The 21,895-nt window shown below is 36.9% G+C and overlaps 1 protein-coding gene across 1 annotated transcript in view; it reads left to right on the forward strand.

Annotated features, from left to right (window-relative positions):
* Positions 1–10,114: 10,114 nt before the first annotated feature.
* LOC127557505 (antizyme inhibitor 2-like) overlaps positions 10,115–21,895 on the forward strand; it is a 49,844-nt gene continuing 38,063 nt past the window's right edge. Inside the window, exons 1-9 of the mRNA XM_051990819.1 lie at positions 10,115–10,122; positions 11,265–11,352; positions 13,685–13,858; positions 14,575–14,747; positions 15,489–15,623; positions 16,064–16,229; positions 16,429–16,576; positions 18,152–18,252; positions 19,583–19,800. Of these exons, the coding sequence (XP_051846779.1) occupies positions 10,115–10,122; positions 11,265–11,352; positions 13,685–13,858; positions 14,575–14,747; positions 15,489–15,623; positions 16,064–16,229; positions 16,429–16,576; positions 18,152–18,252; positions 19,583–19,800 (1,211 nt within the window). The remainder of the gene's footprint in view (positions 10,123–11,264; positions 11,353–13,684; positions 13,859–14,574; positions 14,748–15,488; positions 15,624–16,063; positions 16,230–16,428; positions 16,577–18,151; positions 18,253–19,582; positions 19,801–21,895) is intronic.

A 21,895-nucleotide genomic window follows, 5' to 3' on the forward strand; every position in this document is an offset into this window, starting at 1 on the left:
TTCTTCAATAATTTGTCAGACAGTACTAAATCTGTGAGTCAATTTTGGTTCTTAATTTTACTTATGTTGGCACCACCCAAGGAGGAGCAATGTGAAAAATTACCTTAATGGGTTCAAAAGATGACAAAAATTGATGATAAGAAATTTAATGGAAGTAACAGCCACATTTGACACTAGAGTTCAAGAATAAACTGCATAATTATTCAATAAGGGAAATAGTTCTTGTGAAGAAAAACTGAGGGGTACCTGTAGAGAAAGGAAGGCAACAAGCATTTACTAAGCACCTCCTAGATACCAAATGTTATGCTAAAGACTTTAAAAATATTATCTCATTTGATCCTAGTGAATTAGTTGATAATTGTACACATGAAGTTTAGCATGACTCAATGATATGATAGCAAATGGATCTGATTTCATTAATATTTCATCAATATTAAAATGAAGAATTCCCTCTAACAATGAAAGTTAGTACTTTCTCTAAAACTCATAGACTTAAAGAGTGATGTGGAATATTGAGAAATCAAATAACTTGCTTAGGGACAAATAGCCATCATGTGTCTGAGGCTGGACTTGAATCTCAGTCTTCCTGATTCCCATGCTGGCTCTCTATTAATTATTCCACTCACAGTATCATAAAGCAGAAAAAAATCAAACATTATATTAATCTGAAATAGAAACTTGTGTGTGAGTCTTTCCTTGGTCAATCTGTTCTGATCAGATTATACCTGAAATAGTATGATCAATATTAGGCACCACATCTTAGGAAGATTAGTGACAAATTAGAACAAGTCTGGAAGAGGGTTTTGATGATGATTAGGGAAAAAGAGATCACTCCATAACATGACTAGTTAAAGAAACTGGGGAGACTCTCAGAAGGGGCCTTCCATTTGGAGGTTGTGTGGATGGCAATGGCATTCTCCTCCAGTTGGTTGTTACAATGCATTTTACGTTGCTTTTTAATAGCGGAAACCCCACAGAAATGATATATCTCACTATCAGACAAAGAAAAGAAAATCACAAGAGACTTTGTTCAAAGAATTTTAGCACATAAACCCCAAATGTGCAGATTTTTAGAATGGAAAGATCTGGAGATTGTCTACAAAAGATATGCTAATCCACATTTCTACTGTGCTATTGAAGATCAGGACAATGACCTAATTACCCTGGAAATAATTCACTGTTACCTTGAACTACTGATACATATTTTGGCAATGTATGTGAACTTGATATTATCTTTAATTATGAGAACGTGTATTCTATTCTAGCTGAATTTCTTCAGGGAGGAGTTCAGGAAACATCCAAGAAAAATATACTTAAAACCATTGCCATGCCATGAATACTTTAATGTCTGTGTGTACTAAATGATATCACTAATCAAGTATCCAGAATTTCACAGAGGAAATAGAGCTGATTTACTTATGATAGTATATATCATACTATCATATATTATATACTATCACAAGTAAATCAGCTCTAAGTAATCTAATCATAAGTAAATGTACTACAGTATGATAGTATTTTATGATAATAAAACAAATCATATTGAACATAAAATGTCATAACCATTTTATGATTTTTCTTTGTCTTTCCTGTTTATACCCCCATATTTACATTGTTTTTCCTCATGTCACACTGATGTAGTTTGTTCCTGTCAATATCTAGTTAATTTTTCATGAAGTATATGACATATATATGTTTTGAGTAAAATTTTCATATTAAGCACATACTTGTTATTAACCAACTGTATGGCCAAAATAAGTAGCATAGTAACATATGGCCCACCAAAGCTAAACCAAACTAGCAGTATTAGTATATAGAATAGTAGTTGTTTGTTTTTCAAAATGATAACCTCAAATTGCATGAAAAGTATCTCCTGTAACTGTATACTTCAGTACATGTAGAAGTAACAAAGGAAAATCATAAATTGTAAATTCACGGCATATTGTAGCATAGTGATTAACACATAAAATGATTTGTTATTTTTAATAAAACTGGTATGCTGAAGTGTCGGATTCTGCATTTACTAAATGATTTAATTAAAGAATCATCTTTTTGCATTGGATACTAGCTATTATTAAACAATAATGATTCTTTTGAAACTTTTACTACTGTCTATATTTATATGGATAATACCTTTAGATGAAAAGTTTACAAATGTACATTTTGATATACTTATTTTATATATTTGAAATGCGTTAAACTTACAATTAAAAAAAAAAAAGAAAACTACATTAAACCAAGCCTCTAACTAGAGTCTGGAATGACAAAGCCTATGAAGAAAAGGAATGGAACTATTCTCCAGATCAAGCTAGGTTGGAAAGACTTCAAGAAAAGTTAGTTTCACTAGGGTGAATTCAACCCAGCTCAGACAATGTCTGGGAAAGCCAGTGTTCACAGCAGAACAGCAACCAAGGCTCTCAGTCCTGGCTTAGTAATAAAGCAGACCAGTGGGGCAGTCTCCAGTCCCTTTACAGAAGGCAAATCGCCAGGCTGGGAAACAGGAAACCCACCTGTTGTTGCAACTAGGTCAGGCTATCCTCTGCTATGAGCAATATAACAAACACAAGGGGCTCCTGTACTCAAAGATAAGGCTCAAAACTGTACAAGAAGCTTGGGACAAAGCCTCCTATATCCCTAAGCAAAACTTTAAAAAAAAAATCACAAAATAAGAAAAAAGAAAATGAACAAGAAACAGAAAAGAACCTTAACTATAGAAAGCTACTATGGTAACAGGGAAGACCAAAACATCAACTCAGAAGAGGATAAAATGGTCATATGTGAGACCTCAAAAGGTGATATGAATTGGTTTCAAGCCCAAAGAACTTCTTGGAAGTGCTCTCATAAAGGATTTTAAAAGTCAAATAAGAGAGTTAGGAGAAAAAATGGGAAAATAAAGGAGAGGTGTGCAAGAGAGAGTTAACAGCTTGGAAAAGAAAAGACAATAATTGACTAAAGAAAATAAATACCTTTTAAAAACTTGCCAAATGTAAAAAGAATCTAATGAAGAAAACAACATGAAAAGTAGAATTAATCAAATGGGGGAAAAGATACAAAAATTAACTGAAGAAAATCATACATTAAAAACTAGCACTGGATAGATGGAAACAATTTATTGAGGTATCAAGAATCAGTCAAAGAAACTAAAAAGAATGAAAAAAGGAAGACAATATAAAATACTTCATTGGACAAGTAGCTGATCTGAAAAGTCAATCCAAGAGAGACAATGTAAAAATTATTGGTCTACCTGAAAGCCATGACCAAAAACAAGGGTCTGGATAGCATTCTTCAAGAGATCATCAAGGAAAACTACCCTGATATACTGATTCCAGTATATCTCCAGATATACCAGTATATATAGTATAACTCCAGAACTATAATCTCAAGTAAAAAGTACTGCAGACTGCCAGAAAAAAAAATTTAAGTATTGATATTGAGGAGCCACTGCCAGGATTACCCAGGATTTGGCATCTTCTACAATAAAGGATTGGGGAGCTTAAAATACCATATTCTGGAAGGCAAAGGGCCTGGGATTACAACCAAGAATCAACTACCCAGAGAGACTGAGCATGATCTTTTTGGGGAGAAGATGGATCTTTGATGAATTAGGGGACTTTCAATCATTTCTATTGAAAAAAAAAAAACAGAACTAAACCTAAAATGTGATCTTTACAGACACAGGACTAAAAAGAAACATAGAAAGGTAAACAAGAATTTCTTTTTATGCCAGGCAGTTGGGGTTAAGTGATTTACACAAGGTCACACAACTAGGACATGATAAGTGTTTGAAGCCAGATTTGAATTCATGTTCTCCTGACTTTAGGGCTGCTGATCTATTCACTGCACCATCTAGCTGCCCCAGAAAGATAAACAGGGAAGAAAAAAAAATTATCTAAAGGTTAAACTGTTTATATCCCTCTGATGAGAAAATTATACTTGTAACTCTTGAGAATTGCAAGTTTTATTAGGGCAGTTAGAGAGAGCATATATAGGCTGAGAATGTGGGTATAAATTGAATATGATGTGATGATACTAAAGAAAAAGACATTAAGAAATGGAAAAAGCAGTGTACTGGGAGAAGAGGAAAAGGGAAGCAAAATGTGATAAATTAGATTATATGAAGAGGCATAAAAGACCTATTACAATAAAGAAAAAGAAGAGAAGGAGAAGAGCATTGTCTGAAGTTTAATCTCATCAGTTTTGGTTCAAAGAGGGAATAACAATTGTATGCCAATAAATATGATAATTTAAGTAAAATGGATGAATTTTTTTTAATATTAAGTGCCCAGATTGATGAAAGAGGAAACAAATTATTTAAGTAACCCCATTTTAGAAGAAGAAATTGAACACGCCATCAATGAATTCTTTAAGAAAAAAATCTACTTTGCCAGCTAAATTTATAAGTGAATTTTACCAAACATTTAAAGAACAATTAATTCCAACATTATGCAAACTATTTAGAAAAATAGCCAAAGGAGGAATCTTGTCAAATTCCTTGTATGACACAAATATGGTGCTTATACTTGAACTGGAAAAAGCCAAAATAGACAACAACAATTATAGATTAATCGTTCTAATGAATACTGATGAAAAAAATTTTAAATATTAGCAAAAAGATTATAACAACTTATCAGCAGGATAACACACTATGACCAAGTGAGATTTATACCAGGAATACAGAACTATTAAATATGAGGAAAACTATGAGCATAATCGACCATACCAATAACAAAACTAACAAAAATCAAATGATAATCTCAATAGATGTAGAAAGAGCTTTTGAAAAATACAGCAACTATTTCTACTAAAAAACACTAGAGAGCATGGGAATATGTGGATTTTTCCTTAAAATGATAAGCAACATGTATTTAAAATCATTAGCAAGCATTATTTGTAATGGGGAAAAGTTAGATGCATTCTCAATAAGAGCAGGAGTGAAACAAGAATGCCTATTATCAGTAGTATTATTCAATATTGTACTAGAAGGGTTAGTGTTAGAATTCTAGTGATAACTCACTGGAATTGATAGAAACAATGCTTGAGTTTACACCTTTGAGAATTCACATGTACTGTAACTTTGTGACTTCACACTTCCCATAATCCCACTCTCAGAAGAGGAGTCAACTTTTGGGTTCATACTTTTAAGAGATCATATATAAGAAGCAATTAGAGCTTCAGTCAGTCAGTTTGGAAGATTGCCAGGAGGTGGAGTTGAACTAGAGATTGCAGTTGGACAGAATGAAGGATTCGGAGGAGTAGAATCAAGATTCAGAGAGAGCTGGAGGCAAAAGCTGGCAGACTAGTGTCGGAACCAAGGAAAGCTTACTAGGCTATTTTGGAAGAGACAATAAAAGATTGGGTTTTAACTCCTGCTGTATTTGAGATGATTATTGATCTGAACTGAAACTAAGGCTGCCTCCAGAAAACCTCCCCAAGAAATCTGCTCCCAGAGAACAATCATATATTATAGAAAAAGAAGAGAACATCACAGCTTAGCTTTAGCAATAAGAAAAGAAAAAGAAATTAAAGGAATTAGAATAGGCTATGGGAAGATAAAACTTTCACTTTTGCAGATGATATGATGGTATACTTAGAGAATCCTGCAGACTCAACAAAAAATTATTAGAAACAATTAACAACTTTAGTAAAGTTGTAAGATATAAAATAAACCCACACAAATCACTAGCATTTCTATATGTTGCTAACAAAGTCCAGGAGGAATAGATAGAAAGAGAAATTCCATTTAAATAACTGTAACTAAAATAAAATATTTGGGTGTCTACATGCCAAGACAAACCCAGGAACTATATGAACACAATTATAAAATTCTTTTCCCACAAGTACAGTCAGATTTAAATAACTGGAAAACTATCAGTTGCTCATGGAAGGCCTAAACTAATGTAATAAAAATAGCAATTCTGCCTAAATTAGTCTACTTATTCAGTGCCATACTAAACTGCCAAAAATTTTTTTTTCAGAACTAGAAAAATAATAATAAAATTCATCTGGAAAAATAAAAGTTCAAGAATATCAAGGTAATTAATGAAAAAAATGCAAAGAACCATGGCTTAGCAGTACCAGACCTATTATTATTACCAAATCTCTATTATAAAGCAGAAATCATCAAATCATCTGCTATTGGCTAAGAAATAGAGTGGTGGATCCATGTGATAAGTTAGATACACATGACATAATAATTAATGACTATAGAAATCTATTGTTTGATAAATCCTCAAACTCCAGCTTCTGGGATAAGAACTCACTATTTCACAAAAATTTCTGGGAAAATGATAAAATAATATGTCAGAAACTCAGCATAGAACTACATTTCATAGCCCCATACCAAAATAGGGACAAAATGGGTACATATTTAGGCATAAAGGGTGATATTATACGAAATTAGGAGAGCAAGGAATATAAGATCTTTGGAGAAGGGAGAAATTTATAGTCAAAGAAGAACTAGAGAACATTAAGAAAAGCAAAATGGAAAACTGTATTAAATTTAAAAGATTTTGCACAAGCAAAACCTATGCAGAAATTGGGAAAGGGAAGCTGAAATCTGGGGAAATTTTTAAATAGTCAGTGTTTCTGCTAAAGGCCTCATTTCTAAAATATATAAAGAACTGAGTGAAACTTAAAAGAATACAAGTCATTCCCCAAATGATAACTGCTGAAAGGATATGAACAATTTTCAGATAAAGAAATTAAATCTATCTAGTCATATGAAAAAAAAATGTTCTAAATCACTATTGATTAGAGAAATGAAAATTAAAACAAACTCTGAGGTACCAGAGGTACGACACCTCTCAGATTGGCTAAGAATTCAGGAAAATAAAATGATAAATGTTGGAAGGGATGTGGGAAAACTGAGACATTAATGCATTGTTGGTGGGGTTGCGAAATAACCCAGCCATTCTGGAGAGCAATTTAGAACTATATCCAAAAGATTATAATGGTGTGCATACTCTATAATCCAGCAGCCCACTACAGGCTCTATATCCCAAAGAAATCATAAAAAAGGAAAAAGGGCTCATGTAAAAATGTTTGTAGCAGCTCTTTTTGTGGTGATAAAGAATTGGAAAAATGAGTAAATGCCCATCAATTGGTGAATGGCTGAATAAGTTATGGTATATGAAAATAATGGAACATTATAATTCTATTTAAAAATGATTAACAAGCTGATTTTAGAAAGGCCTGGAAAGATTTACATGAACTGATGCTGAGTGAAACAAGCAGAAATAAGGAAACCTTATATACAGCAATAGCAAGATTATGTAGTGATCAACTATGATAAACTAGGTTCTTCTCAATGTTTCAATGATCCAAGGCAATCTAAATAAACTTTGGATGGAAAATGCCATCTGCACCCAGAGAGTGAACTATGGAGACTGAATGTATATCAACATATACTATGTTCACTTTTTTTTCTTGTCTCACTTTTTTTCCTTTTCTTCTGATTTTTTTCTCCTAACATGATTCATAAGGAAATGTGTAAAATATGAATGTAAATTTATAGCCAAAAATGTTGTTTTACATGTAACTTAGGAAAATAAAAATTAAAAAGTAATGCTTGTATAATCACAAAAAGATTAATCAGATTGGAAATATGTTATATTTTAGACCTAGTTACAGTATTTTCCCCAAGAAAGTATTTCTTATAGTAATATTGTATTTAATATAATGTTAATATGCACTTTACCATGTCAATTGGCCCAAAATGCTGTGTGCTGAGTTGTATCAATATGTTATACAACTTCTCCTATTCTTTGAATACAGCTGCTTGCTTTAAATGACTTTATTCTAAAATAGCTTTCTTGTCATGTCCAAAATAAAAATACTGCATGCAAATTAAAAAAAAAAAGAACCTGGGAATAATAAATCCAGGGAAAAGAAGGCTTTCTTGATAAATGATAGCTGTCTTCAGGAATATGAAAAGATCCCAAGTGGAAGGATTATTCTTGCACTACTTGGTACCAAAAGGTAGGATTAGGGGAAGATTTATAGAGAAGCTGATGTTAGCAAGATATAAATAAAACTGTCTGACAATCTGAGTTGTCCAAAGGCAAAATGAGAAACTTTAGGATACATGGCTTTCTCTCACTGGAAGTTTCAAGAGAAGACTAGATAGCAATTATCTGAAATATTGTAGAGAGTGTTCCTTTGAAATATAGGTAGGACAAGAAGCTGTAAAATGCCCCTCCTTCTTGGTGAGTCAATATCTTGAACTAACAACTTTCCGCACCTAATATTTTTAATGTTTCCAAGCAGCCTCACCCACCACCACATAATTTGAACTGACAAGATCACAACTAGCCCAGCATAGCCCAACCCCTCTCAATATAGCAATTATCAATACAAATCAGTCCTGTCCAGCCTGGGGCTGTGCACTTTTCAAGAATTCCTGTTAAAAACTCTGGTCTTTGTAAATTCTAATTTTAAGCTTTTATAGTCCAAATTTTAACTTCTTAGATCTATCTCTTATGTGTCATTTTGTTGCTAAGAAAAAAATTGCTCCTTATAACTTCTTACTTGAAGTCCTATTTTCCTGGAATTTGATCATCAGAGTAAATGAATATTTCTATTTGAGAAGTATGTGTGTATGTCCCATTTCCCTACTAGAATGTGAAAACCCTGAGGAACTGGGACTGAGTTATGTATATCTTTATTTGTTCCCTATCCTCTAGCCAATATACCTTACAAATTATAGAAGACAGCGAATACAATTTTCCATTTCTTTAAAATTTCTACTTTATGGAAAATGGTGATTGAAAAAGAACTGGAACTGCATACTTAGGAAGATTGTTTTGACAACATGGGGAGAGTGTGTGCATTGGAGGAAGCTGGAAGCAGGGAGGTCAATTAAGAAGTTATATAAAAGTGTAGGCTAGAAGAGTTGAGAGATTCAGCTAGGATTTTGGCAGTAGGATAGAAGAAAAGGAACCAGACAAAAGATCTGTAAATTGTGGAATATTATTATGCAGAAATAAATGGCAGATGAGAAATTGAGAGAAACATAGGAAATCTGCATAAATTGACACACAAATAATCAGTACCACAAAAACAATATATGCAATGACTACATACAGTGTAGATAAATAAACAATTGTGGTACATGAATGTAATGGAATTGTACTATGCTGTGAGAACTAATAAATATGATGAATATAGAGGAATATAGGAAGACTTAAATGAACTGAAGCAAATTAAAGTAAGGAAAAACTAGGAAAATGATATCTCACTAATACAACAATGCAAACTGAAATATCAGTAATGGTGCAGAGCAGAAATGGCAGAGAGAAGTGTTATGATTCTTACAAGGTGCTAAGTCACTGGAATTGATAGAGACAATAATTATCTAATTTAGCATGGTACTTAATAGTTCTCTAGTTCACTAATATACTTAGAACTTATTAGAGTTCACATCTTTCACACCTTTAAGAGAGCATATATAAGCTAGGAGCCTCAACCAGGATAGGCTCTGGGAAATTCACAAGTCAAGATTTAATCCAGGAGATTCACAAGTCAGAGAAGCCCATAAGCCCACTCTCTCGGAGACCGAGTCAGATTCATTCCAACTTCCACCTTTGTGCCGGGTGGGCACTTCGGGAGATTCAGAGCCAGGATTCAGTTGGGAGATTCACAAGTTGAGGAGATTCACAAGTCGGGCAGAATGAAGGAAGACAGAGAAAGTGGCAGACTGTCCTGTGGAGAACACTGAAACCAACATCCAGAAGGCCTCCAGAAAACTAGCCGAGTCCCAAGTGAAGGAGAAAAGATTTTGGAAGAAACAATAAAGGATTTGGACTTTAACTCCTGGCTGCATTTGAGGTGATGATTAAACAGAACTGAAACCAAGGCTGCCTCCAGAAGCTCCCCAAGAAATCTGCTCTCAGAGAACATATAATTTAGTGGAGAACACTATAGAGAAGCCAGGAAGTTGATTAAGCTTTCCCTTGTTTCCTTTGGAAACAACTTTAAATCAACCCTTTGAACAGATTCTAGATTGGTAGAATCTATTAAAAGATGGAATGAAACGATTTTCCAGCTTTAGAAAGCTTGGAAGGACTTCAGGAAAGATCAGTCTCACTTGGGTGAAAGGTGCAGCCCAATGTAGACTATGTCCAGGTAAGCCAGATGGAGGGTCTCAGCCACAGCACAGATCAGCAACCAAGACCCTTTGATCTGCCCTATCATTGCCTGCCATTCTGGGATTTGTCTTCAAAGAAGTGTGTGAAGGTGTCACACTCAGGCCTCACCCTGGATTGGAGTAGAAGAGACCTTTACAGAGTGACTCTCCTTTGGGGAATCTAGGAAGGTGTGTGATTGATGTTGGGGAGGGGGGAGGAAGGGTGTTGAGATGTAAAAGACAAGAGGGAAAGACAGATTACTGCTAGGTGGGGCAGGTTTGAAGCATGGTTCCTTATATATAGTCTCCTCTCACTGCTCATTCACAGCCTGGAAGCACTAGCCTTGTCTGGATTTTATTCTTTCCTTCTGAAAACACTTTCTTCCACCTGAAGCAATTTCATCACTTTCTCGTCCGAAGGGACCAGCACTTCTACAGAGGAATGTTGGCTAAGAGGTGAGGACAGCATGGGATAACAATATTTGCATGGGTCTGGGGTGACTGTGTGACTTCTAAAGGATGATGGGGTAACCCTAGTGCTCTCAGAAGATACAGAAGGGTTTTTGAGAGCTAATGGTAGAGAAGTCAAAGTCCTTAGGAGTCAGGGAGAGTATACTAAAACTCGTAGGGGTTGAGAGATAGTGATCTCTCAATTCCCAGAATCTAAAAAGGTCCAGGTCCTCTAGGATTGAAGGCAGTATTTTGATTCCCTAGGACCAAAGGGAGACATGAGGTGACTCAGAAGATGGGATTGTGGGATTCTTCTAGTTTACTTCCATGTATATAAAAGGGTCTTTGAAAAAAAAAGGGCTGTCCCATTGCCAGGGAGGACAAAGAAAGTGCCCAAATCTTCAGCATTCTTTGTCTTGGCTCCTCGTTGGCCAAATAAGAGATCAGAGTAGATGTTTCATGAAGTTTTTCTCATCTCTAAATTCTATAGTCCATTGGAGAAGATTGTTTCCAAAAAAAGGGAACAAACTGAACTTGAGTGCCAGTTTACAGGAGCATGAAGTGAGATGGGGTATTAGGATGAGCCAGAAAACAGACAATTCACAGTTATCTCTTTCCAGAACCTGTCTTCAAATCCCCTCTGAGGGATCAGAATCATGCATTCAAAGTTGTGATGGAATTGGAAACCTAGAAAACTACAAGATCAGGTGATCTGCCTTGAACCAGGAGCCTCTGCTTGGAAGCTTATCCAGGAAAAAATCCAGGAACTATCAGACTCGGTAAGAGAAATTGATGCACTGGTTCTGAGGATGTTAGGAAGTCAGGGAAAGAGGGACTCAGTTCTGGAAGGATTGAAGCTATTTGTCATCTGATAATGGAGAAGAAAGATGATAACTAGAGTCTTTCTCCCTCGATGAGTCTTTATGTAACATTGGACAAATTAGCTTAGTTTCTAAAGTGATCAAATAAAGGGGTTGATGAAAATTCTATGAATCCTACCAGCTGACATTGTGTTCTAAGATGTTTCTTCTAATAGTGTTGTGTTAAGTTCTCTCTTATCTGTAATGTTCTATATTATAAGGTACCTTGCAGCTTTGAAAGTCTGTGTTTCAAGGGTTATTTCCTGAAGACCTCTTATATTCTACTTTCTAGTATCCCTCCAAGCATAGACATTCTATGTTTTATGTTCAAAATGCCCCTGAGTTCTCATATTCTGTCTTCTAAGGGCACTTTCAGCTCTAACATTGTCTATCTTTCCCAAATCCAACATTCTATTTTAAGATCCCACTCTGCTAAGAAATTCTATTTTCTTTTTTAAAAATTCTATTCTATTTTCAAATGAAAATCCAGCTTCTCTCCCTTTCATCTCATCTATAATCCCACATTGAGAAAGTAAACAAACAAGTAAACAAGCCAAAGCCAAAACAAGGACATAGCCAAAGATAGTTATTTTTTTTTCTTGACTCACAAACATGTGTAGTCAAGAAAAAAAATAACTATCTTTGGCTATGTCCTTACTTACCTGGTAGTTTTCCCACTGCCTAGTCCAAAGGGATTAGTGCTGACAGAGAGGAATATTGAACAAGAGGTGAGGAAAACATCGGATAATGATGCTTGTGTGAGTATAGGGGGAGACCTCAGAGCTCCCAGAATTTGATGGGATAACCTAATATTCTTAGAAGAAAAAGATACAAGGGTTCTCAAGAGCTGATTAGAGAATTCAAAGTCCTCATGGCCTGAGGAGAGTACACTAAAATTCCCAGAAGCTGATAGATAAAGATGACAATATTAATAATAACAGCATTTATATAACATTTTAATGTATGCAAAGAACTTTCCAAATACTATTTCATTTGATTCTCACAGTCCTATTAGGTAGGTGCTATTGTTAGCCCTGTTTTACAAGATGAAGAAATTAAGGCAGAAATGACTAAGTAATACTCTCAAGGTCATGCACCTAGTATCTGAGACTGGATTTGTACCCAGATCATCCTGATACAGATCCAAAACTCTATTCTCTGCATCAACTAACTGAAAGAGAGGGCAAGGATTAGCAGAGGAATACAAAGAAATGACTTGGTTCTGTAAAAATGAGCAGGAATTCTGATAAAACTCATGATGAGCTGAGAGTGGTAAAGAAAGAAGAACAAAAATTATTTTGGGATGATTTTGAAATTATGTTGGAAGAAAAAGAGGGATTGAAGGAGAGATAGAATGACTAGTCCAGGTAGATGCAATGGTGATGTTATTTGAAGGTTTGAATTCAGAGCTAATCCATTCATTTCATTTCTGTACACAAGAATGATCTTAGGTTTGTCATGCTAACTTAATTTCTTTTTTAGATAAGTAATAGATTAGTAAATCAGAGAAATTATGAAGATATTGCTTACCCAAATTTTAGTGAAGCATTGGATCAAAAATCTCATACTATTTTTGGTGGAAAAAATTAGGAGATACAACATAGATGATTGTACAATTAGATGGATTCAAAAAATGTTTGAATGGCTGGATCCAAAGAATACTAATGAACAGGGTCCAAGAGATTTTTTCTTGGCTAGCCATCAGTTCAGTGCTTTAAAGACATGTTCATGAACCTGTGCTGTTTATGATTTTTATCAATGATGGGATAAAGGCTTGATGTTAGGTATAACAAATTTGCAGATAGCAATAAGCTAAAAGGGATAGCTAAAACCATTAGAGGACAAATTCAGGATTCAAAAGGATATTTATACACTAAAATACTGGGATTAATCAAATAGGATAAAATTTAATGGCCATAAGTGTCTTCCACTTTGGAAGTACAAGTGGTACTATATTTAATTTGCAAGATGAAGAAAGTGAAGCTCTGAGAAATTAAATAACTTAATGAAGTTCATATAGTTAAAAAGAGTCAGAACTTCAATTTGAAGTACAATATCCTGATTCCCTGGCCAGGTCTCCTTTAGTCATACCATATTTGAGTGTCAATGGTTCCTTTTCCACAACTTCATGGAACAACTTTAATTAGTTAAGATTTGGAGTAAGCAGAATACAGATTACACAATAACTAGAATCAGGAAAGGTCTTCCTTGTCCTCTCAGAGATGATCCTCCCTTACCTTTTCCCCCACAGGATGAGAGAGATGCCTTCATGGTGGCTGACCTGGGCGTTCTGGCTGAGCAACACCAGATATTCCTAAAGACCTTGCCCCGTGTGATCCCCTTCTTTGCTGTGAAGTGCAACAATAGCCCCAGTGTGTTGCAGGTGCTGGCCAATCTGGGCGTTGGCTTTGACTGTGCAAGTCGGGTGAGCTTCAAGGAGGCCCCATATCCATATAGGTCTGAAGGGGGGAGGAGTGAATGATGGGAAGGTAGAAGATTCAGGAGGGCCAGAAGGAAAAGTTTCTTTGAAAGACTGAGCTTTTCTGGATTGCATAAAGTAGTTAGGGGCAAAGGACAACTATAAAAGAATTGAGGCTGTGGGTCCATGGGGTTGAAAGGAAACCAGAAGATGAGCAACATGCTTACAGATCAAGGAGAACACATCTTTCCTTCTTTTTTCCCTTTGGTAACATCGCCAGTAACTCTCTCCAGGGTACAGTATAGGAAAGATTGAAAAACTTAAAGAGGAGGCCACAAGAGAAGGAGTATACGTGTGTGTGTGTGTGTGTGTGTGTGTGTGTGTGTGTGTGTGTAGTAACTGAGAACATTTTGGCCACTTCTCCTTTCCTTCTCCTGACTCCATCAAAAACTTCTTGGGAGCTCTCATCCAGGGGACATTATATCTATCTATCCCCTTCCTCTAAGACTTCAAAATTTCTTCAAAAGGATTAGTGGTTTTTGAATAGAGTGGAAATATCTAGAAGCTTGTCGCTGTCCCCAGTTCTTTTCCTCTGGGCTTTCGAGGGCTCTTGGGATCTTGGGATAGGGATGGGCTCCAGTGAGTTCTAATGAAACCCCCCAGATAGAGAATGTGAGAAAGGCATAACCCCTAGAGAGATAACCTCTGCTGTACGGCCATAGGGGGAGCTGGAGCAGGTTCTGAAGATGGGAATTAATCCCTCCCGCATCATCTACGCCAATACCTGTAAGCAGATCTCTTATCTCCAATATGCTGCCAGCCATGGGGTCCAGCTGATGACTTTTGACTGTGAAGAAGAGCTTGCCAAAGTTGCCAAGTTTCATCCCACTGCCAGGTAAGGGTGGCAGAAGAAATCTGGGAGACACTAGCATCATAGGTTAGTGGTATCATAGGGTGGACAGAGATGACCTGAACCATGAGTCCAGATAGGCCTAAAAAACAGGAGAGAGCTAACAAGGCAGAGAAAGAGCTTCCTAAGTAATTTCAGCTTGTTTGTGTGTAAAATGGGAATAATAAAAGCATTTACCTTACGGGTATTGTTGTAAAGATCAAGCAACATAACATATGAATAGTGTTTTGCAAACATTAGGATTTATATATTAATGATAGGTATTATTAAAAGTAATAATAAATGGAAAAATAAATGAATAAAATTTATAGATGATATTCAGATTAGAAAGTATAAGTGCCTGATCACAGGACATCAAAGAGATCCAGGAGCAAGTGACAGATGGATCTCTCAGATCACTCACAAAACCACAGCACCAGGGCAGAACAGACATAGAGAACAGGCAGAGATCTGCTATCTAAGTGTCTAGGCAAGACTCTTGGAGTCACAGGTCTCCCTTTGGCAGAATTGGCTTACCAATGCTATCGAAGCAGAGCAAGGCATTAGAGCACAAATATTGGAGTCAGACCTGAGTTCAAATTGGGTCTTTCACACCAGTTATGTGACTTTGGGTTACATGACTTCACCCCTATGGACACAGAAAGGTAGGGATGACAATATCTGCACTACTTATCTTAGTGAACCTTATTAAGGCATGAGAGAAATGTGGGCTGTTATCCTTGGCAGGATGGTTCTCAGAATCTGGACCGAGGACAGTGAGAGCATGTTCCCCTTGAGTGCCAAGTTTGGGGCTCCCCTGGACAAGTGTGGCCATCTGCTGAGCATTGCCAAGGACTTGGGAGTGACTGTGGTTGGAAGCGCGTGAGTCTGACTTTAGGGACTCCTACTTCACCCTGGCTGCTGGAAAGGGAAAAGGCCTAGACAAGGAGCCAGGAGATCTGGGTTCAAACGTGGACTGTACTATTGACTTATGGTGTCAGTGATCTTGACCTTTCACACTGGGAAAACCTCTTCCTTTCTCTGGGTCTCAGTTTCTACTCTCTCAATGATAGGCAACGATCTCTGCCTTGTTTTCCTCAGGGAGGTTTAGTGAGGATTTGTAAACCATAAAGGGCTTTGCAAACAGAAAACCATCTCTAAAGTTTATGTTTATGTCTCTGAGTGTTTCCCCATATATATGTATCTGTGTCTATGTGAGAACCTTTCTGTGTTTATGAGTGAACAAGAACACATGTACCCATGTGCCTTCATGAGTGCACCTGTGCATTTGCTCAGTGCTAACAATGCTTGACTCCACTCAGTTTCCATGTGGGTTCTGGCTGCCAGACACCAGAGAGCTTCCACCAGGCCATTGCAAATGCCCGACGTGTGTTTGACCTGGGCCTCCAGATGGGGCACCCAATGGGATTCCTGGATATTGGAGGAGGCTTCCCAGGCCAGAACAATTTTGTACCTACATTTGAAGAGGTGAGCAGCCAAGATCCAAAGCCACAAGGAGCATCCCCATGGGACAAGTGAGCATGAGGCATAAGACTTTCCTGGAATATGCTGAGGGTCATTATATACGTGGCTCCAGGATGATTGGCTTGGCTTGGCTGGAAGGGAATGGAGGCTTACGGACCAGGTACGAGGTCTATACTGACAGAGAACATTCTTTTTCTTACAGTTAGCAGTTGTGATCAATAGAGCCTTGGATCAATATTTTCCAGAAAGCAGTGGAGTGAAGATCATAGCTGAACCTGGTCGCTATTATGCCAGTAAAATGTGCACTGCTGTCCTCAATATCATTGGCAAGAAGAATGTGATGGGAAAAGGTGTGCCAGACTATTGTGCAGGTCACATTAGACTGGAAAAACTTCCCCAACCAACTCATGGTCTTTGGAGGCTCCAGTCATAGCATCATACAATTAATTTCAGAGGAATAGAACTCCTAGTTGGATAATCTAGCCCCTATCTGAGTAAAACACCTCCTTTTCCTTCTCGCATCCCAATTTCTGTTTAGCACAGTTGCCATGATAGCTCAGGATCATTTTTTTAGGATTTTGATTTTTCAAAAAAAAATTTTTGATTTTAGGATGCTTGATTTTTCTCTGATCCTTCCTCTTTTCTCGCATGCAGTTATTTAAGTCCTGCCAAGTCCATCTTTGAATACTCCTTTTATTTCCTGTGACCACCTTCTTGACATAGACTCTCACTATCATCTGCCCAAATATTTCAGTTCACTCTTCACTCTTTCCCAGCTAAGCATATCAGTTCATAGATAGAACTGGAATTGACCTGAAGACATCTATTTCAACCCTTTCATTTTACAGATGAGGATGCTGAGGGCCATGGAAGCTTTGCCCATAGTTACATTGTTACATGTTACATGTTAAAAGTGGGATTTAATCCTAGTTCTTCTGATCATAGAACCAATGTTTATCCCATACAAATATATTGTTACCTCTTCTAATTGGTCCTTTGTAGGATGCCAGAATCAGCTTAATTAAGCATAGATCTTAACATGCTACTGCTCTGCTCAAGCATTTTCAGCGATTCACTCCTGTCTTCCAAGTGAAGTTCACACTCCTATGCTTGGTACTCGACCTTCCCAAGCAGATGTTACCTTACTTTTCCAGGTCTATTTCATATAACTGCTTTCTAATTAATCTATCCTGTCATCCAGGCAAATTGTATCTCATATAATACAAAGACAGAAACAAAACAGTCCCTCACCTCAAGAAGTTGATATTCTATTGGGGTTAGGAGTAGGGAAGGGACTTCATGCAGATAAATAAAAACAAAATATATAAAAAGTTGCATAAAGTAGTTGCAAGATGGATAGAATACTACCAACTTCATGGATCCTGAAAGACTACATGGAGTAGATGGTATCTGAGTTATGCTTTGGAGGAAGCTAGGGATTCCAAGTTGTAGAAGTGATTTGAATGATAGTTATTACATTGTAGCCAACTCATGCAAAGACATGGAGGAAGGACTAAAATGTCATCTATGAAATGATGTCCCTCCTTGCTCAAGAATCTCCAGTGGTTTCTCACTATCTTCAGGATAAAGTACAAACTCTCCTGTGTAGGATTTAAAATCCTTTCCAATCTTAATTCAGTCATCTTTCCAGGCTGATTACATATGATAGAAAGGATTGTCTTATGCAAATGTTGTATTCCCCCAGTGTCTAGCACCAAGCTCTGTATAAGGAAGGTTCTCAGTGTTTGTTTTATGCACATTTCCGCAGCCTTTACTTGCAGAACTCCACTGTTAGAGAACCCACAATCTATCTGGAAAATGAAAAAAGTCTAGAAGGAAAGAGAACCTTGAGGCAATCATAACAGAGAATCGCAAGCCTCACCAGCTTCAAACATCCTCCTGACTAAGTTTTTTTCTTTTCTTAGAAGGTGGCAGGAAACTGATGTACTATGTCAACGATGGTTTTTACAACTCTTTTGCCCTTATGCTGAGGGAGAAAGAAACAAGGATACCTCGTGTAGTGAAGGTAAGAGAGGCAAGGAAGCAAGAGCTGATTTTGACAGTTCTGGAGATAAAATAGGTTAAGCTACATGGAACTTCTTGGAACAGAGCAAGTCAGTAGAGGCTATATTTCCTAAAGAATTTGGTCATTAAAGAGTAAGTTCCATAAGATTTCCAGATCAGTGTGGATCCTCAGATATAATTTTGATCATCTTCCCCTATCTTCTACTCACAACTCACCCCTGAATTGGGGATGAAGGAAAGTGTAACAATTATCTAATGGCTTCCAAGATGACCTGAATATAGCTGGTACCTCTAGATCCTTGCTGCCAACCTTGCTTAGTCACTGCCAATTAAGTTTTCTTGGGAGAGGCCATTGAAATATTTGAAACAAGGGAATGGATCAAATTTACCTGCTTATTATTTTTTATGTGCATTTAGCAGCAATTGCCCTACAAAAGAGTGATTTTTTAGTTAGTTAACTGAGACACCTGAGGAAAAATAAAGTTCTCTGGCAGAGATTATTTATTAAGTACTGATATTTATCAAAGGTTATGCTTTACAAATTGAAGCTCACAGAGACCAAATAGCTTGCCCGGTGTTAAACAACTGGTAAATGCCTGAGACAAAATTAAAACTGGGTCTTTCTGACTCTAAATCAAATGCTTTAACCATAGATATAGGATAGTTTTTGAAGTAGAGATCTTAGCAATTTAGGAACATAGAGCAAAATATTTACAAATTTTTACAGTTATGAAATTCTAAACAATGAGTATAAACTTAATACAAATTATTAAAAGAAGTATAGGAAATATAAACCATATAATATGGAATGCATTGTGGCATTCACAATGTACCTAGCTCCAATTTACCCAGCTATAGTGCTTTTGAATTGGCATACCCCCACTTCTGATTCATTCATTTGTTGAACCTTCAGTAAGCATGCCCTGTTCAGGATTAAAGTATGCTCATTATATCAAGGGAGAAGTAAAATTTCAGTAAGAACAAAGACACTGCTGCTATGAAACTCAAACTTTGATATGGTGGTAAGTTTTTAAAAAATAATTAGACTAGGCAATATTACCTGATAAATTTATGAGGAGATTAGTGTTGTAGTGTGTTGGAAATTAAAGCAGAGATGCTAGTGGGGGTGGTCTTTGAGGAGAGTTTTAAAGTGAAAATCCAACAGAGAAAGTGAGAAGGAATTCATCAGGGAAAAGAGAGGGAAGACATTTTATAGAGATGTGCAAGATCTAAGACTAAAAGAATGCTAGGGAATAAGAAATGGGGATGGTATGAGACAGGAGAGATTTTATTTAGCTGAATGCAAATTCTTTACTTCCCATCTGATACAGAAGTTCAATTGCAAACCATGTCTTTATCCTTCCACACTGTGGGGTCCCACGTGTGATGCCTTTGACCGTCTGGGTCCAACAGAAATCATGCTGCCTGAACTTCACGTGGGTGACTGGTTGGTCTTTGAAGACATGGGGGCCTATACCCGCACCATAAATACCACTTTCAATGGTTTTACACGACCTGTGATGACTATCACCATTCCTTCTGAGCTACAGTGAGTAGAAGTGCATCAGAGAATGGGAATCTAATAGAGGGCTTTCTAGCTACCCCTTCCCTGGGCTTTGAGGCCTTCCAAAAGGGAAAGTTGAGTCTGTCCAAACTTCCTCAAACAGTTGTGGTGAAGATGGGAAGGAGCTATTCCTGGAGCTTTGACCAAAAGCTATTCCTTCCTCCTGGGTCTCTAGGCAAAGTCTTTAACCTAGTAATCTGCCTGTTCCCACATATATCCACACTGCTAGAGGTTGGGGGTCACAAGGAGTTCCTGTAGAGATAGAGTAAAAAATTACTCTGGCTTGACTTCCAGAGCTCTCATGAGACCTTTCCCTCACTTTCCCTGCAACTAATTCCCATGTTCTTCCCATAAACTTCTCCTAGCCCCAATCCCCTGCCCCTTAGAGCCTTATGCCTTATTGGGTAACAGCAAACTGATTTAAAATCCAAATATTGTAAAATATATATATATATTGAAGATGGCTGGGTAAATGTCTTTTTACTTCTATGTAACTCAAGATTTATTTTCACAGACACCTTCTGGACCCAGTGCATTAAACTCCAGGAAGAGATTTTCTCAATGGAACTTTCAGGCAGCTGGACAAGACAGTAAAGGAACTATTTAGGGAGGGAAGATGGGGAACAGAAAATGCTGGGAATTTTTGCTGCTTCCTAAGTCATAGCAAGATGCCTGTCCAGTCATATATCATGACAAAAAGTAATCTCTGATAGTTAAAAATTGGAGCTGAGCTGGAAAAGAGAAGGGGTGACCAGGTTGGAATAAATTTAACCCATTTTTGATGACTGCATAGAGCAGTGAATTTGCATTCAGAAAAATGTGTATCCTTCCCAGAACTATGACTTGTTAACTATATGACTACAGACTTTTTTCTGGGCTTCAGATCCTCAGCACTAAACTCAAGGGAAGAGGTGATCTCAAAGGTGCCTTTCAATTTTTATTTTCTAAGATACATTCAGGCCTCTAAGAAAAAAATAAATGATAATATATTCATATCCTCAAATTTCTGCTCTCTTCTCTAAAAAAAAGATGCCTCAAATACTAATATTTATTTTCTCCCATGATAACAGTGCTTCACCTAATTGCATTTGACATAATAAATATGTATTAACTAGTCCATGTTTGTTGGTTGGTTCAATTCATGCTGTCTCCTTTATACATACAATGTGACAGTTGTCACATAGGTTAAAATCCATTAAAAGGATTTGGAGTCTAATTATTTAGTCATTTTTCAGTGGTATCCAACTCTTTCTGATATAACTTGAAGTTTCCTTTTTCAAAGTTACTGGAGTGGTTTGTCATCTCCTTCTGCAGCTCATTTTACAGATGAGGAAACTGAGGCAAAAAGGGTTAAGTGACTTGTTTATTGTCTCACAGCTAAAGAGTGCCTGAGGTTAAATCTGAACTCAGGTCTTCCTAATTCCAGGCCTAGCACTCTATCCACTGAGCTCTCTAGTGGCATTCAGGATGTAATACCTATAAATATACTCAAACTGTTCCCTCCTTATAGGGACTGGCTCAACATTGTCCTTTCAGCAGCCTGAAGTCTTCCACTCTGGCCACTAGATGGCACTCAAAACTCCAACGATTTCAATCAGTTCCTTCAATCTTCCTCATTCCTCACACCCATCTCCCAGTCCCAATTCCTTGCCTCCTAATTTCATTTCCCACCATCTATGAAGATTAGCCACTTCTTATCTTTTCACTTTTTTATAGGAAAGCAAGTTTATTTTTGTGAAATGTGTGGTTTCCTAAGGTCTTAAGGATGAATAAACAACTCTTGTAACAGTAATTGCTACAATTAGTACTCCCATCCTTCAGATCAATTTGCTCTTTTAATTTCTCTCTCTTGGACCCAATGACTGAGATAAGTAACATAGCTTACTGTAACATTAATATATGTGACTTTGAAGTGAGAGTAATCAGTCACATTGTCCTATGCTCACATGACTATAGCCACTCAAGCTGATAGAAACATTTCTACTTCTTTCATTCTTTTTCTTTTTCCCTACCCAATTATCTCTGCTAGGAAATCTTTATCTCCCTCACAGCTCAGAAGGAATAGTGATAGTCATCACAG

Source organism: Antechinus flavipes, chromosome 3 (genome assembly GCF_016432865.1).
Source record: "Antechinus flavipes isolate AdamAnt ecotype Samford, QLD, Australia chromosome 3, AdamAnt_v2, whole genome shotgun sequence".
Classification (NCBI taxonomy): Eukaryota; Metazoa; Chordata; class Mammalia; order Dasyuromorphia; family Dasyuridae; genus Antechinus; species Antechinus flavipes.